General features: G+C 39.5%; 1 protein-coding gene across 1 annotated transcript in view; it reads right to left on the bottom strand.

The window, feature by feature from the left end:
- The window catches only part of ALDH1A2 (aldehyde dehydrogenase 1 family member A2), a 97864-nt gene that overhangs the window by 27898 nt on the left and 50650 nt on the right, over window positions 1-19316 (bottom strand). Inside the window, exons 5-7 of the mRNA XM_067030725.1 lie at window positions 14347-14408; window positions 12227-12355; window positions 11987-12100 (exon numbers count right to left, since the gene is read on the bottom strand). Coding sequence (XP_066886826.1) covers window positions 11987-12100; window positions 12227-12355; window positions 14347-14408 — 305 coding nt within the window. The remainder of the gene's footprint in view (window positions 1-11986; window positions 12101-12226; window positions 12356-14346; window positions 14409-19316) is intronic.

Genomic DNA, 19316 nt, shown 5'->3' with positions numbered 1-19316 from the left:
CAGTACACGAGCCTCTCACCGTTGTGGCCTCCCCGGTTGCAGAGCACAGGCTCCAGATGCGCAGGCTCAGCGGCCATGGCTCACGGGCCCAGCCACTCTGCGGCATGTGGGATCTTCCCGGACCGCGGCACAAACCCATGTCCCCTGCATCGGCAGGCGGACTCTCAACCACTGCGCCATCAGGGAAGCCCTCTGGCCTCAATTTTTAAACTGAGAATTATTTTCAATGGCTTGATTTGCAGAATATCACTTTCTAGTTCATCTGCCTCCCAACCTTTCTCCCCAACCCCTTCCCTATCCCTATTCTACTTCACTAAGACTTTCTGTACACTCCAGCCTCTAGTTGTTGACAAATTCTACTTCTTCTCCATTCACTCTACTTAACCATATCTTACAAAACCTGTATCAAATCCATCTTTCTCTTGAAGCCTTGACAGATCATCCAACTCACAGAGCTCTCTCATTTTTTAGAATGCTAATGACATATTACAAACTAACATTTGCTTGTTGCTTACAACTTATAAAACTCATTGTGCATTTAATTCTCACAACCCTGAGAAATGTGTGCTTACCATTAAGCAAATTTTGTACAGAATTAAGTGGTCCATAATTATATAGCTACAAAGTAGAAAATATTAAACCCTAAGCTATTAGTGACATTTTGAAGAAAGTGTTCCACTGATATATCACCTTCTAGCTCTGAGATTAAGCTTTTATTTCTCAAGTTCAGTCTTTCCTCCTTCGTGTACCTAACAAATACTTATAATTCATTCTGACTACACATCAGATGCTACGTGGGGTAGTGAGAAGAATGACTAAAGGATAGACTCCAAAGAGAATGCAAACCCCCCACCCCCAAAATCGGTATGTTTGACCAGAAACTGTAATCTTTAAAAATTAAAGCCAAAAAGTCACCACTAAACTGATAAGCAAATTATCTGACCCCAGAAGATTAGAGATTAGTGTTTTATATGCAAATCTTGCATAGAAATGTTATCATTTGTATAATAAATAAAATTAAAATAATTTTTAATAAAGATTAGAAATTAGTCATTTATGGGATTAAAATGCTTTAAAAATATTCTACACCGAAGAAACCAAGGACTTTTAAATCCAAACATTGTTAGGGTTGTATTCTTAAGACTTTAGATGTATCAACAGAAGTATATAAATTTGTAACCTCATTTAGTATAATATATTCAATTTGAGACAATGATAAACTATGAGAATCGGTGACCTGCCTGAAACCTACCTAACCAAAGGCAATTCAGAATATCAATGGTGATTATAGGAAACTTCTGAAATCCTCAAACTTACACAGCTCTAAAATTTCCCAAACTGAATGGAACACCTATTTCAATTGGTAATTTGATGCTTCCAAACATTAACAGAGCTTACTTTCAGGAGACCCAAAGAGCTGTGGGAAATAGAGACTCCACTCTTAAAGGGCACACACAACACGTTCTGGGACCAAAGGCAGCAGCAGTAATTTGAAAGAAGCCTGGGTCATATCCACCTGCTGATCTTAGAGAGCCTACCAGAGAGGAAGGGGGCAACTGGGGCTCACCCTGGGGACACCAACGCTGGCAGCAACCATTTTAGGGAGCTCATTCTGCCACGAGGGCCCTGCTATTGGCAAGTGCCATTTTGGAATTCACCCTCTAGCTTATTAGCACCAAGACCTGGCCCTGCCCACCAACCAGTAACCACCAGTCCTGGGACACCCCAGTCCTAGAAGATAGTGGTGCAGAGACACAGTCCCACCTACTAGCAGGGCTGCTGCCATAGGACACCCTGAGTCCCAAGATGCCCTGGAACTGGCCCCAGCCACCAGAGGGCCCAGGACCCTGCTATACCCACCAGTGGGCCAGCACTAGCCCCAGGCCCCCAGGACCTTGCAGCCAGGTGTCGGGAATGGCCCAACCCACCAGTGGGCTGGCACTAGCCCCAGGACCCAGCCTCACTCACCAGTGGGTGGGTACCAGCCCTGGGATCCCTTGGGCCCAGCCATACCCAGCACTGGTCAGGACCCAGACCACTCACCAGCAGGCTGACAATAGCTCCGAGTCTCCTGCCCCTGCAACCTGCCACCCCCTCCCCTGGGACCCAGCTCTGCCCACCAGTGGTCCAGCAGTGGCCCCAGAACCTCTGAAGCTCTGCAGCAAGGTGCCCTGTGACCCAGTCCTGCCCAACTCCCAGGCTCCGTGTAGCCAGTTGTGCCAGGACGTGACCCTGCCCACCAGCAGCCAGCAGCCTCTACATTAGGCAGAGCCTAGCAACCAACCAGGCCAGGGGCCAGCCATGCCTACAAGTAGGCTAGCAGTAGTCAGCTTGCCACAACAGAAGGGCCCACAAAGCCCACACAGAGGGTCCCCTAGAGCAGGTAGCTCTGCTGAACAAAGGGGAATGTGTTGCCGGGTTCCACAGGATGTCTCCTACATAAGGCCACTTTGCCAAGATCAGGAAACATAATCAACATACCAAATACATAGAAATAAAAATAGGAAATTAGGCAAAATGAGGTGACAAAGGAATATGTTCCAAATGAAAGAACAAGATAAAACACCAGAAGAACTAAGTGAACTGGAGGTAAGCAATCTACCCAATAAAGAGTTCAAGGTAATAATCATAAAGGTGCTCAAAGAACTTAGGAGAAGAATAGATGAACACAATGAGAATTTTGACAAAGAGTTAGAAAATATAAAGAAGAACCAAACAGAGCTGAAGAATACAATAACTGAAATAAAAAATACACTGGAAGGCATCAACAGTAGATTGTATGATACAGAGGAACAGATCAGTGAACTAGAAGACAGAGGAGGGGATATCACCCAAGCAAAAAAGAAAAAAGACTTTTTAAAAATAAGGACAGGGCTTCCCTGGTGGTGCAGTGGTTGAGAATCCGCCTGCCGATTCAGGGGACGCGGGCTCGTGCCCCGGTCCGTGAGCCATGGCCGCTGAGCCTGCGCGTCCGGAGCCTGTGCTCTGCAACGGAAGAGGCCACAGCAGTGAGAGGCCCGCGTACCACAAAAAAAAAAAAAGGACAGTTTAAGAGACCTCTGCGACAACATCAAATGTGCTGGTGGTCCCTGAAAAATAAAGAGAGAAAGGGGCAGAGAACATATTTGAAGACGTAATAGCTGAAAACTTCCCTAACCTGGGAAAGGAAGCACAGAGAGTCCCATACAGGATTAATGCAAAGAGGAACATACCAAGGCACATTGTAATTAAAATGACAAAAATTGAAGATAAAGAGAGAATATTAAAAACAGCAAAGGAAAAACAACTAGTTATATACAAGGGAATTTCCAAAAGACTATGAGCTGACTTTTCAGCACAAACTCTGCAGGCCAGAAGGGAGTGGCATGATATGTTTAAAATGATGAAAGGAAAAAACCAAGAATACCCAGCAAGACTATCATTCATAGTTGAAGGGGAGATCAAGAGTCTTAACGACAAGTAAAAGCTAAAAGTGTTCAGTGGCACAAAACAGGCTTTATAAGAAATGTTAAAGGGACTTCTCTAAGCAGAAAAGAAAAGGCCACAATTAGAAATATGAAAATTATGAGAGAGAAAAACCTCATTGGTAAAGGCAAATATATGATAAAGATAGCAGATCAACCACTTATAAAGCTAGTAGGAAAATTAAAAGATGAAAGTAGTAAAATCATCTATATCCACAATAAGTAGTTAAGGGATACACAAAACAAAACTTATCTACCTGGTTTCTTGGATTCATATCTGCTAGTTCATACGCTTGCTGGTGAAGGCTAGGCCCAGCATTGGATGAAAGCTGCTAATTGGGAAAATCCTGAAACGTCTCTAGAATTAAAGCTGGAGACCAGCCCGCTAAGTTATATGATCAGGCTCAGGCAACTGCTAGACAACTTCATCAGGCAATTACTAGGACTTTTCCAAAGCCTGTTGACTGGGACAAAATTCAAGCTTGCACGCAAATCTGATGAATCTGTTCATGACTATTATAATTAACTTCAGATTGTTAAGGAAAATTCTGGTCTTCCTTCAAATGTTGATCCCACCTGGGGAGCCTTTAATTTTATGTTTATCAATAGGTAGAACTGGGACCTTCCCCTTCTGGTAAAAAGGACCAGGATGGAATGGGAAACTATGTCCACTTCAGATTTAGGTAATCTGGTAAACCAGTTCTCTCGCACTCTAGAGCAGTCACCTAAAAGGAAGACCAACAAAATTCTTAATCTTCAACTCCAGCAAATGAAGGTCCCTAAATGAAACTAAAACCTTCCTAGTTTCTGCTATCTTTGCAAAACAGCCAGGACACTGGAAAAGAGACTGTTATAAATTCAAGCACTTCCGGCCCCTTCAGGCCTCTAACCAGTTTTTCCATTGCTCTCCCAGTCCTCAAGGAAGTGGCTCTGAGGAACTACAGGGGATCTTCCCAATTCTCCAAATGTTTCTCCAGATTAGGGCTGAATCTCCTCCCGTCCTAACTGACACCAAAGCCAACACACCCGATGCTCAACTCTGCTACTATAAAGCAGCCCCTGCCTCGGAGTACTAAACAGTTCAAATATCAGGGATCTCTAGTGAACCACAAGAGGTTCCTGTCTTTGAACCTATACCCTTTTGTTTAGACCCTTTGAGAAATACATACTCTTTTCTCCTTAGTTCCTCCACCCCTATCCATTTTTAGCTAAGACTTCTTAGGGAGGTATCAAGCCAGAATTTCTTTCTCCCAAAACAGGAGAAAAATTCATTACTACCACTGCCCTTTTGGTGAAGGCCACCAAGAAAACTATTATGGGATCCCCTTTAACCATTTTTGTACCACATGCAGTAAAAGCTCACCTGAATTCTCATCATATTCAACAATTCTCCGTCAGCTGCCTCACCTCCTCTGAAGTCTTTTCGTTAACTACTCCTCAAATCACTCTTTTACAGAGTGATGGTAACCCTGCTACTCTTCTCCCCTCTGTCACTGATGAAGTCCCTCATGACTGCTTAACGCTGATAGATCACCTTGCGACTCTTTGAGATGATCTGCAGGAAAATGCTTTGGGTAACACTGATTTCTCATGGTTCACTGATGGTTTCTATTTAAAAAGTGACAATGACAAATATTGTGCTGGACATGCTATTACAACTCCTTTTAATGTTGTTGAAGCAGCATCTTTACTTATGGCTACTTTGGCGGAACAAGCTGAATTATGTGCTCTTACACAGGCTTGTACTCCAGCCAAGGACAAAAATGCCACTGATAGTAGATGTGCTTTCAGAGTAGCTCATACTTTTGGAATGCTGTGGAAGCAATATGGCTTCCTTACTTGGAGTGGAAATAAAATTTAAAATGGCCCTTATATTCAGGAATTGCTAGATGCAATACTTTTATCTGCTGCTTTAGCTATTATTAAGATTCTAAAGTTGACTTTATGGAAGCTAAAAGAAATCACCTTGTTGACATTTCCACAAGGAATGCTGTCCTTAAAGGAACCAATAACAGCCAAACCTCTGGCATGGTCCAAAGAGATATTTCCCCAAATTATAACTTAGAAAAACTGGTTAGAGAAGCTGAACACAATTGGCCTCAGAGAAGGAAAAACAAGACTGGAAATTCAACAATTCTTGGTTTGACAAAAAGAGAAAGCTCTGGTTTGGACCAAATAACAACTCAGTCCTAGTGGTGATTCTAGAATTCCCAATCCTAACCACTGTACATACATTAAACCATTGGTCTACTGACATAATGATAGCATTCATGAATCAATACTGGTGAAGAAACATTAAGAAGGCTGCAAGAAGTTCCTACCTCACTTATCCCATTCGTCTGAAATATAACCCAGAGAAGCCTGTTTGCACTGCTCCCGGACATTTCAAACTGCTTAATAACGATTTGAGGTCTGGAAAAAGCATTTCATACAACTTCCTCTGTCTCATGAATATAAATATGTTTTAGTCCTGGTCTGTCTGTTTTCACACTGAGCTGAAGGCATCTCTTACAGACAGGCTACTGCCTCTTCTGCGGCTAAAGTCCCTTTGAAAAAGATTATCCCGGACCTGGGTTACTCCTCTTGAACTTCATAGTGATCAAGGAACTCATCTTACGAGTCAGTACTTTGACAACTGTGCACTGTTTGGCCAGTTTTACAACGCTTTCACCATGTGTACCCCTGTCAACCCTCTAGTTTAGTCAAATGCACTAATGATATTATTAAGACTCAAATGGCAAATTTGTAGAGTCCCTAAAAACACCTTGGCCAAAAGCATTGCCATAGGTCCTTCTAAATCTTAGATCCATCCCTTTTGGAACTCATAAACTCTCATACTTTGAAACAGTCACAGAATACCCAATGAACTTGCCTCCTGTCCCTTTTGACTCACTGATAAGAGAGATACTGCAATATTGCAAAGGCCTAATTGCTTCTATTAAAAATAACCATGTTTTGTTAGAGCAATCTTTTTTACAGTGTGCTCTTGGAAGACAAAGACGTTGAGCATCACACCTTGCACCCTGGAGATTTTATCTATTGGAAAAGACCTCCAGAAAGACTTTCTCCAACCTTGCTGGAAAGATCCCCTATCTGGTACTGCTAACCAACCCTTGTGCCACTGAACTCCAGGGAAAAGATTTGGGATTCATGTGATACACTAAAAGAAAGCACCTAACCCTGACTGGACCTGCACATCATCTGGGGACCTGAAAGTAAAAATTTCCTAGAATTGAAGCAGACAACACCTGATGAGATAGCTTTCTCAAGGTAATCTGGACCAGTCCTGTTGGAAGCTTGCCTGCCAGATCTTTAATGATGACATAACACTTCAGAAGATCTCCTATGTCTACGATCTTGATAACACATGGATTTTACACAAAAAGTGCCTGAGAGTTCTCCCTCCTATCCCCCCTTGTTACTAGAATGTGACCTCAATAGGTTTTCAATCTGTGTACTTTCCCTCTGACATGGGAAACAATACCCAAGGTCCTTCCGGGCATTGAGAGACAAAAAGCTGCTAAAACCAGAAAACTGGACTCTTGATCAGCAATGCTTTCAGAGAAAGCTCTTGATCAAAAGGGGGAAATGTAAAAATTAATAAACAGAAACCTCAATTAAGATAGAGTTGGGAGACCAGAAAGGGGAGCTCTAACACCTATGACAAGAGCACAGCCTAACAGGAAAAAGAAAGACTTCCTCTTCTTGCCTGGCAAGAGTTCATCCATTTAGAGGAGACTGTCACAACCCCAGCAAATGAAAAGCCACTATACTTCAAACTGTCAATTTCTCCAATGGACTCTGTTTACTATAGCCCTCCAATTTCCTTTTCCCTTCTTTAAGAGTCCTCTCCTTGCTGTGGAAGGACTTGCATGTAGTTTGCCATAGTTGCAGACCCCAAATTGCAATTCTTTGCTGATTCTGAATAAACCCATTTTGGCTGTTGGACTAACTGGCAGTCTATTTGTCAAAAACTGTCACTGGACTTGCCCTTTCATGGTAAACTAGAAAGGTACATGAAATTGCTTTCTTTAAATGAGATATCAGGCAGTATGGGACTGTGATTCTAGAGATAAAAGAAACAAACAAGGGAAGACCTTTCTGCCAAAAGACTTTCTAGATTGCAGCATGGGATGAGGAGACCAAAGTAGAAAACGGTGGTCTCACTGAATTGATGAAATAGATCAGAGTTTAGAGAGAATAAGGTGGTTAAAATGTTAGGGGCTTAGTACCAGAGGGAGACAATGCAGTCAAGAAACCTTATGGGGGTCCCATCAAGTCTTTGACTGAAGGCTAAACTGGGTATACATATGGTGAAACTCCACAAGACTGGATAAAGAACAAAGACCAGGTAATTTGTATGCTGAATAATCCCCAGAGCTCATACAGAGTTGGGGACATTTGAGTTCTGACTAGCCAGAGTGGAAAGACCTAGCTGAACACTGAGAACATTCAGTAGAAACTCCAGAAGGATCCTAACTTAGTAATCTTAATAAAGTTTAGTATCTTAGTAAAAGATAAGCTATACTTAACAAAGCTTAAAATTAAGTGTCAAAAGGGTCAGGCTGTACTGCAAGTGACTTAACCACTTTACAGAACAAAGTCCAGCACTCTTTAAAGAAAGAAAACAAAATCCACATGTTCAATAAGGTAATGGTCATAATGTTCAGCATCATTTCAAAAATTAACAGACATGAAAAAAGCATATATATTTGAAAAATAACTGCCAAAGTTTTCCAAATTTGATGAAAATATGAACTCATAGATCCAAGAATTTCCAATGAACCTCAAATGGGAAGAAAAACAAAGAAAACTACACAGAAGCACATCATAATCAAATTGTTGAAAATCAGTAAAAAGAAAATATTTTTAAAGCCCCCAAATAAAAAAAATTATATACAGTAAAACAAAGATAAGAATGACTGCTAACTTCTTATCAGAAACAGAGCAAGTCATAAAAAAACAGAATGACATCTTTCAAGTGTTGAAAGTAAAATAAAATAAAAACTGTTGAATCAGAATTTTATATTCAGGAAAAAGTCATAAAAAATGAAAAGAAAATAAAGACATCTTCAGACAAACAGAAGCTGAGAGAATTTTTCACTAACAGATCAGCACTATAAGAAATGTTAAAGAAAGATCTTTATATAGAAGGAAAATGATATCAGAAAGAAACATGGACCAAGAAAACCAAAAAACAAAAAAAAAAAAAAGAAGAGAGAGGGTCAGAAAAGGCAAGTATGTGAGTAAATGTAAAATAATTTTGTTTTCTCATTTAAAAAATTTTTTGAAAAGATAGTTGAATTTTTAAAACAAAAAGTGTAGCAATGTACTATGGGCTATATAACATACATCAATAGTGAATTATAGAACAACAGTAGCATGAAGGATGGGATGAGAAATAGAAGAATTCTGTTGTACTGTTATTATATTATATATGAAGTAACATAATACTTTTAAATAATAGACTGTGATCAAGATGCATGTTGGAATTACTAAAGCAAGCACTTTAAAAAGAGGCTTAGCTGGGGCATCCCTGGTGGCACAGCAGTTGGGAATCCGCCTGCCAATGCAGGGGACACGGGTTCGAGCCCTGGTCTGGGGAGATTCCATGCCGCAGAGCAACTAAGCCTGTGAGCCACAACTACTGAGCCTGTGCTCTAGAGCCCACGAGCAACAACTACTGAGCCCACGTGCCACAACTACTGAGGCCCACACACCTAGAGCCCGTGCTCTGCAACAAGAGAAGCCACTGCAATGAGAAGCCTGTGCACCGCAACAGAGTGGCACCCGCTCACCGCAACTAGAGAAAAGCCTGTACACAGCAACAAAGACACAACACAGCCAAAAATAAAAATAAATAAAATAAATAAATTTATATTTAAAAAGAGGCTTAGCTAATAATCCAAAATAAAAGATAAAATGAAGTACTAAATTCATCCAAAATAAGGCAGAAAAAGAGGAGAAAAAGAACAAAAAGCAAATGGGGCAAGTAGAAAATAAAATCAAAATGGGAGATTCAAACCCAATCGTATCAATAATTCATTAAATACTGAACAACAACCCCCTCACCAAAAAAAAAAAAATCAGGCACAGGAGAGTACATATTGTATCAGTCCATTTATATGAACTAATAGAATAAGAAAAATTAATAAAAAGGGTCAGTGGTTGTCTGGGGCCAAGGGTATGACAAATCTTTTTAGGGTATGGAAATATTCTATATCTTAATTTGGGTGATGGTTACATGACTGTGTACATTTGGTACTTAAATGGGTGCATTTTAATGTGTGTAAATTATACTTCAATAAAGTCTTTTTAAAAGTTTAAAAAACTTTTAAAATGGCAAAACAGAGATTTAAACCCAGGCAACTTGGAAACAAGCACTTATGTTCTTATTGATTCACTATGTCACTTCTTGTCTGGCCTGAAAGATTAAGTCATCATTTCAATATAACTTTCCAATACATGGTACTGTGACTTAAAAAAAAAAGTGCTCAGTTTTTAAACTGAAATATCCTTGGAACAAAAAGTTAAATCCCCAGAAATTAATTTATCAAGAAAAGCCTAACACATAAATGATGATATCAGTGATGAACATTATAGGACAAATAAATGAAGAGATTTATATTACATTCCTAGATGAGAAGTCAATCTTCTAGAGAGAGCACTTATCCCTCAATTTAATATAGACAGGTAATATGACACCAATCAAAATTCCAATGAGAGTTTTGTAGAGGAAGGTAAGATACTTGGAAAACTAATTTGATATTTTATCTGAAAGAAGGAGAAAGAATAGCCAAAAGGCTTTGAAAAACCAAATAAGAGGGAATCTTGCCTACCATATTACAACACATCTTTTAAAACCTAATAATTAAAGCAACCTGGTACTAGTGAAAATACTGAGGAGTGATGTTACAAAGATGGCAACATAGGTTGTTCCAGACTTTTCTTCCCTTCACAAGAAGCATAACTAACAACTATTAAAAAAAACCAAGACATCACTGAGAGAATCCTAGCACATAAGGTTAAGCCTGAAGCACTCCCCTGCACCATAGAGACCCAGACAGACTCCATTAGAAGGGTTATGAAAAGCAGCCTACACTGTGACCGCATTGCCCCTCCCCCAGGCCATTGCAGCACCATGTGGAGGATCTCTCCGGACCCTCTGGTTCCTCAGTGGGAAAAGAGAAGCCAGAATTGTGAGTTAATTTGTGGGAGCTGCTACTCTGATCTCGTACCACAGGGATTGCAGGGGACTCTGCGGAGCTCAAGCACTGGGAACGTGACTGTGATAGTGAAGGGGGTAGGGGCTTGCAGCACAGAAATCTTGGCAGACTGAATTCCTACCTGTGGTGACCAAGCAGTAATCCCAACCAGTGGCTTTGCTCATCTGCAGAACCAAACTGGGGGCACACTCTGATCAGGGAACACAGAGGGTTGCAGATCTGCCTGATTCAGCTGCTCAAATAAGGACTTTTGTTAGCCCTAGAGCCCAGTTTGCCCTGCCCAGACAAGGAGCTGAATCATGGCACCACCCACTGTAGAGTGTCTTCCGGCCCCATGTGACCAGAAGGGCTGATAACTCCTGAAAGCTGTGTGGCTCAGTAGTGCTTGAGCCAAGAGGCAGGCAAGCAGAGCTGACTGCCCCCAGAGCAAAGCCAGTACAGGACATGGAGTGCTGGCCTGTAGCCTTGTTCAGCTTATACATTACTCATGGCTACTTCGTGCTACAGAGGCAGAGTTAAATAGTTGCAGCAGAGACCATATTGCCGGCAAAGTCTACAATATTTGCCATCTGGTCTTTTACAGAAAAAGTTTGCTGACCTCTACTCTACATCACCCATTATGGCTCATGGTCATAGTAAGCTGCAAACTGCATCTACAGGAATGGGTGATATAATAAGACCAGAGATTAATTTAGATCTCCAGTTCTTTTTATTTTTTTTAAGGTTTTTTTGATGTGGACCATTTTTAAAGTCTTTATTGAATTTGCTACAACTCTGCTTCTATTTTATGTCCGCGAGGCATGTGGGATCTCAGCTCCCCGACCAGGGATCAAACCCACACCCCCTGCATTGGAAGGCGAAGTCTTAACCACTGGACCGCCAGGGAAGTCCCTAGATCTCCAGTTCTTACCTTATGATCTTGATTTGAGAAAGTGTTCAGAATCTCAGCTTCTGGGACAGTTTTGTGGGACAGTTTGTTTGTTTGTTTGTTTTTGCCTCTGATATGTGTTCCTTTTATTTCGAAATATAATAGGGTTTTGTTTGTTTTTCTGGGACTGGTCTCACACAAATGGCACACAAAAAAACCTCACAGCTCTGTGGCATCAAATAGTCAATGTACACCTTTACCTTGACATTCATCAGTCTTCTAGCTATGATACCAATGCTGCTCATTGAGACCTTGGGTATTCACTGCTCTTTAGGTGTTCAGCCTATGGGTAACATTTTCAATTTTCTCTTAAACACTCTACTCATTTGCAGAACTGTTCTTCAAGCTATGGTTTCTCAGGCACCTACCTCAGTAGACCCTGTGAACGCAATCTTGTCTATGCCAACGTGAGAAGCTATTGCTGCCCCGGCCGTTGGCCCGTATCCTGGCAAAATATTGATGACTCCCGGTGGAAAGCCAGCCTAACAAAACAGAATTGGAGGAAACGTGGCTTGTGAAAGCTGATGAAGCACGTTAAATCGGAGACGCTCCAGTAGGCCCCAACTGTAAGGAGAGCGGGAGACACTCCTGAAGCCAGTTTCTCTTACCTCCTTGATGAGGGCTCCCATGTAGAGCGCGCTGAGTGGTGTTTGTTCTGCTGGTTTAATAACTACTGTATTGCCACAGCACAGAGCTGGAGCAATTTTCCAGGCAAACATCAGCAGGGGGAAGTTCCACTGAAAGGCAAAAACTCAAGGTTGATAAATGAAAAATATTCCTCCATTACTTTGTTTTCAAGCTGTGACTTCTCAGATGTCTCAGACTAGTCCTCAACATAAATCTTGTCCCACCAGAGTATAGATGTTTGGATTTTTTAATTACTTCATTAAGAACAGAAATAGGATTGACCGTGAAAATCTCTCCTTTTCTCTCTGGTCAGCAAATTACTATTTCCAGCTACCCACAAAAAGAAATCTCATGGTAAAAAGGGAGTCTGTTTCTTCTTTGTTTTGTTTTGTTTTTTCATTGGTGTTACTTTATATGTTTTTAAAATTAGCCTTTGGTTCCAGTAAGTTCTTGTGTATGAAAACTTTTTCTTGCATTTGTGATTTTTACACCAGGATTTCAGACTGGTATGAAAGCTCTTCAGTGTCGAAGAACTAGAAGTCAGTGTATATTTCCAGGCAGCACCTTTTTCTTTACCTACATGTGTTGTCACAAAACAAGTGATTACAAAAAATAAAGTGCATCTACTGATGAGTATACAAAAGTTTTACTTTGTCTCCTTGACACTGCAAAAAAAGCTAATGGAGACTAAAAAATATATGTGAGTATCTGAGTCTGCAGCCTAAAATGGTTTAAACTGATTTTAAAAGGATATTAAGCTTGTATTGTTATAAGTGCAGGCATGAGCCTCAGTACTATCAGGTGTCGTTGATAATTTCATTAAGAAAGAAAACAAAAATCCTGGTCCCCTGGCTTCAGCCCCTGACCACAATGTGTTTCTGCCTGAAGCATCTCAGCTGCCATCCTTGAAAGATTCTCACTGGCCCTGGCAAGCCTGCAAAAATATACAAGTGTCTTGCCTTCACCAAACACCCAATTTCTTTTCCCCTTAGTTGTTTATAAACTTGGGAGTACACAGTGATGTTTTAATTCCATCTACAGTATATAAATCTTGGAGTGCAGTAATTGAGCCGAGCTGGCTGACAAGCAGCTCTTGTCCTGTCAGTGAAAGCTGCAGCTCCAAGAGTCTGGGGAAGGGCAGGAAAAGCAGGTTTGAGTTCCTGCAATTAAGGTGACAGACCTCAACCCTGCTCTGAGCTGAGTAGGATTTCCCTGGGTGGTTTAGGAGCAGAAGAACTTAAACTAAATCTCTCATCTTCCCTTTTCATTCTCTAAAAAATCTCACAGTAACCTACAGCTTACGGACCACTAATATATTAATACTTCTCAGAAATCTTTCGTTTCCAAAGCCAAAGATTATCTTGAATTATTCTCCTATATTTTGAGAAGAGAAAACTTCTTGTCTATACTGTAAGAATTTAAATTGAGCCTTCCCTGAAATCCTTGCCAGAACGATTAGCTAGAATCTTCTGTTGGCAGATTTGATGATGTTTTGTATAATGCCAAGGCTGTGTATGAGACAGAGAGAAAAAAAAAATGTTTAATGTTCCAATCCAAACACTAAGCACTACATCTATTTCCCTGTACAAGACACACAACAGCCCGGCATGGTTTCAATTATGACTGTGACGTTAATTGTACTGCTGTGTCTTCTGTAGAGTCTTCTATCTAGATTCTTATGAAAAGAAACAGTGGGAAAGAATGGGAGTAAAAGACCATATAAAACAATATGCCTGGAAAAATGGTGAGTCACAGTTCTAAAAAATAAACAAGCAAATATAACAAAGTATTAATTTTCCATAAGCAGAATGGACATCCATAACCAAGGGCAGGTTATTAATACACTAGACTTTGCTTTGCTTATTTTAATCATGAGAATTCCATGACTTGAGAACTCAACTCCTGGTAACGAAGCTGAAACCCTATTAACCTGTTCAAATAAGCATTTGCAGGGAGGCTGTTAAAGATATGTCAACAACATGAACTCAGTTTTTTTCCCCCAGTAATGGAAAACACACATTGCTGAGGTCCATGTTTTATGTATCTTTAAGAGAACTGGTTCAAATGAAAATAAATACGAGGCGTGAGGAGATACACTCACTGGGATGATCTGTCCACACACTCCAATAGGTTCGTGTCTTGTAAAGGTAAAATAGTCTCCATCTGAAAGAAACAAGCACTGTCACTACCACAGAGTTCAGACTACAAGAAAAACTGCAGATGGAGAACTTGGGTGGCAGCAAAAAGCAGAAATAAAGTTGAGAAAACTTTTTTTCCATGTTTCCTACTCAACTGTGTATGAAAGCTGGTAGAAGAGCTGTCACTTGGCAAAGGGTTTCTCCAGATACGGTCCCCAGACACCCAAACAGAGTACTGGTAAGAGGCCCTCGAAGGCAAAATAAAAGACAAGTTTATGACACTAGATGCAGTCCTGGGGGTGGAGGGCGGGCCAGGGAACTGGAAAATATTAAATATTATATTAAATATTAAAATGATATTTATATATAGAACAGTTGAGTTAAAAACTGAGGTACCTCAAAATTTTAAATAGCTTTCTGAAAGTACTAAAAAAAAGAAACTAAGTAAAATGCTATTGGGTAAACTTAAAATGCTAGGCAACTGGAAAAGGTGAGGTGTAAAAGTAAGATCTATTTCATAACTCAGTCCTGGTGTCCAAATGCACTTCCAGGTACTGGGGGAACCCAGGCATGTCTAGGCCTATTTCAAGAAGGCAAAAGTTCACTTCAAAGAAGATTACATCAATAACCCAAAGCCTCCACCCTCAAACCAGCCATGGAAATGAGGACAATTTAATAACCTTGTTTTCCCTATAGGAGCAATGGGAAATTGGAATAAATACCCAGGAAATCCAAACCAAATTCTTCTTTAGGACAGTACCGTTATGTTTATCTGAATTATTTTAAGTGGCTAGTTGAGATAACCAAAGAATGGCTTGTTTTTTTTTCACCATAAAGCTTTTCATTTCTGGTATTGGGTCTTTGTTTTTCCCTCAGTTGCCACCTCTTTGGCTGCTTCACTGATACTTGTTTTCTCTCTCAAAAGCCATTCACTAGGGAAAGTGAAGACCCTCAGTTAATACTCAGGAAGAGCATTACTATTAGGGATGGGAATGAAAGTGGGGACAGGAGGAGATGCTAATTCTTCCTAGAATTAACAGCTATCTGTTGCTGGTACATCTTTTCAAAGAACTTTTTCTTCCCACATACATTAGCATCCATTTATCCCCTCTCTTTTTTTAAAAAAAATACAAATGGGGTCATATTATTCACAGTCTTCTATACTTTGGTTTTTCCCACTTTTTTCATATAAATCTAACACATTTTTTAAGCTGCTGAATGTTATTCCACTGGCTCAATAAATAATGGTACCACTGTAAACTCTCCTGAAGGACGACAGAGATTGCTTTCAGTTCAAGCTATTATAAATAATGCTGTAACACTATCATTTTATATATCTCTGTGTATCTGTGAAATTTCATGGTCAGAGTGTACATGCATTTCACATTTTGATCAATATTGCCAAATCACTCTTCAGAAAAATTACACAATTCATAATTCCAAAACAACATTTTTTTCCCCTACCCTTTAACACTGGGGTTTTTCAAACATTTTAATTTTGGTCAACCTGATAGGTAAGAAAATGACAACCTGTTTTGATTTGTGTTTGATGATATATGGAATGAATATTTTTTCATGTTTAATGGTCATTAAAAATTTTTTTCTTCAGGTTTATATCCTTTCTCATTTTTCTACTAGGTTATTCTTTTTTAATCATTGAGAGAACTCTGTGTATATTAAGAAAATTAGGCCTTTGTCATGTGTATATGCAAAGTTTTCCCCTAGTCTGCTACTTGTCTCCTAATTTTGTTTCATGTATATTACTTTAAATGGAAGAATTTAGAAAGTAGGTAAGCTCAGCCGCTGTAGGAAGGAAATTATTTTAGAATGTATCGCCACTACAACAAAAAAAATAGCCAAAATGTGGAAACTGTCCACAGGATGACAATAAGAAGTCTGAGTAATATTTTAAAAATCAAGTTTAACTATCTCAGCTTTGTATGCAGACAATTCAAGGACTTTCACAGATACTTCTTTTTTACAATAGTGCAAGTTACCACCCTTCTTCAATTTATAAATCTCTGAAGAAGTTTTTTTCTATTAATACATTTTAATGTTTCACATTTTTTTCCCAGAAGATATAAATGCAATATTAGGCTCCTCTTCCTGGGAAGGTTTTTCACAGGGAGCAAAAACACTGATCAATAGGCTAGAGAGTTTCATTTGCAAGGAAATCCTTCTCAAGTAAACTCTGTAATCTGGCTAAAGTGATGGATTTGGGTATTAATCAAAGACCATAGAAAGAGAGTGTAATGTCAAGATGGAGTACAAATGGCCTGAGAAAAAAATGAGAATACGAACTGAAGAACCACACAGGTGTTTATTTAGCAGCACTAGAATGGTTCAGAGAGAATTCACAGGGCACTTGCACAAGCACAGCATTGTAATTCATAAAGTGTTTCCTCATCTCTACATTCTAAATGCTGAAGAATTTAGTTGTATTACTTATATAATTTTGAAAGTTACTGAAGAAATGAAAGAGAAGAAGAAATGTAGGAAAATCTTAAAAAGCTGACCTCATAAGGAATTGAACTCGATGCCATAATTGATCCCAAGAGAAACTTGAGTTATGGGGAATGAAAACTTTCTTGGATAAACTTCACAGATTTGACAATGGCTGGCGCAATGAAAGAAATCGAAGAATCTTCTATCTAAGTTCCTCTAAGCAGTAGATTTTTAAAAAGGGTATTTTGGTGCTTGAGCTCTTCCTAAAACACCACTGAGTGAAAGAGATAAAGAAAGGGTCCCAGACCTTGCGCTCAGTCCATATTCTCATCTGGTTGGTGGAAGAGGATTCTGAACACCCCTAGTCTGAACAGGGTGCCCAGAACACACGAGAACTATACCTCCTACGTGCACCCTTGGCCAGGGCTGGAGGCACCTCAGAAGTCCCACACAGCTACTATGACCCTGCTCTGGATCTCACCAAGCTTCTAGGCTAAGGTTACCCAAAGGCCAATCACTCAAGAGCCACCTTCTTAATTTTTGCCATGTTCAAGTATCACTTACCCTATTACTTATAATTTCTTAAATTAACTCATCTTTTAAAAGCTATTTGTCAGCTATTTGTTAGCCTCACCTTAAGGAAAACCTATGAAATAAAAGATTTCATGAGCTAGCAATATTTTCTTCTAATATTCTTCAAACCTAATAATTAAAATAAAACATGCTTACTGCATTACTGTAAAGAATCATCTTTAATTTTTATTTTTTATTGAAGTATAGTTGATTTATGTTTCAGGTATACAGCAAAGTGATTCAGTTATAAATATATACATATTCTTTTTGAGATTCTTTCCCATTATAGGTTATTACAAGATATTGAATATAGTTCCCTGTGCTATACAGTAGATCCTTGCTGTTTGTCTATTTTATACATAGTAGTCTGTATCTGTTAATCCCAAATTCCAAATTTATCCCTCCCGCACCTTTCCCCTTTGGTATGTTTTCTATGTCTGTGTTTTCTATGTCTGTGAGTCTATTTCTGTTTTGTAAGTAAGTTCATTTGTATCATTTTTTTAAGATTCTACATATAAGTGATATCATATGATATTTGCCTTTCTCTGTCTGATTTACTTCACTTAGTATGATAACCTCTAGGCCCATCCACATTGGTGCAAATGGCATTCTTTCTTTCTTTATATGGCTGAGTAATATTCCATTGTGTATATAACACATACACACATGTGTGTATGTGTGTATATATATTTATGTGTGTGTGTGTGTGTGTGTGTGTGTATAAATATATATCACATCTTCTTTATCCATTCATCTGTTGATGGACATTTAGATTGCTTCCACGTCTTGGCTATTGTGAATAGTGCTGCTATGAACACTGGGTGCATGATTCTTTTCGAGTTAGAGTTTCCTCTGGACCTATGCCCAGGAGTAGGATTGCTGGATCATATGATAGCTCTATTTTTAGTTTTTTGAGGAACCTCCATACTGTTCTCCATAGAGGCTGCACCAATTTACATTCCCACCAACAGTATAGGAGGATTCCCTTTTCTCCACACCCTCTCCAGCATTTATTGTTTGTAGACTTTTTGGTGATGGCCATCCTGACTGGGGTGAGGTGATACCTCATTGTGGTTCTGATTTGCATTTCTATAGAATCATCTTGCAGGCTACCTGTGCCACATGGTATGCCATATTGTGCTTCTCAAATTTAAATGTGTACACAAAGCACCTAGAGTTCTTGATAAAATGCAGATTACGAATCTGTAAATCTAGGGTGGGACCTTAGAGTCGGTATTTCTATAAGCTCCCAGATTATGCCAATGCTTCTGATCCACAGACCACGCTCCAAGTAGTGACGTTCAGAGGAACCAAGCAAGTAAAGGGTAGTCCATGTGTATTGTGATGACCTACAGCTGCTGACTTCATTTCTATTTACTTTTTGCCTCTCTGATAACTAATTTGCCTGAAAGGAGTTTGAAGTGTAGGAGAATCTAAGCAATATTTTTAACACTTTTAAAATAGGAAGATAAGAACAAACACATATATACTTCTACAGAACCTTACAAAATATTTTTACATTCTTGCATCATTTCATGCCCAAAACAACACTACGGACAAATTAGGGCAAGTATTATTATTAGAAATTTACAATTAGAGAAAATATGGCACAGGGAGGTTAAGTCTAAAGGGATATCACTGGTTAAGTTGTGGCTCCTGCACTTGAATCTGTGTCATCAGACTTCAAATTCACTTCACTTAGAAACATATTAAAAGCTCTTTTGTGAAAAAGGTGTTGCATTTAGGTGGCTACCACAAACCATAGAAGCAGAGTGCAACATCAAGGAGTGCAAATGGGAGGAAAAAGACAACCCTTTTACGAAGGGTGAAGATGATTCTTTGAGGATGTGGTGTGTAGACAGAGAACTCACATAGACTCCTGTATCTTAAGTTATAAAGGGAACGCTACAGAGCA

Source organism: Kogia breviceps, chromosome 3, assembly GCF_026419965.1.
Source record: "Kogia breviceps isolate mKogBre1 chromosome 3, mKogBre1 haplotype 1, whole genome shotgun sequence".
Lineage (NCBI taxonomy): Eukaryota > Metazoa > Chordata > Mammalia > Artiodactyla > Physeteridae > Kogia > Kogia breviceps.
The sequence above is the reverse complement of the archived record's forward strand: the minus strand, read 5'-3'. Positions and strand labels throughout refer to the sequence as shown.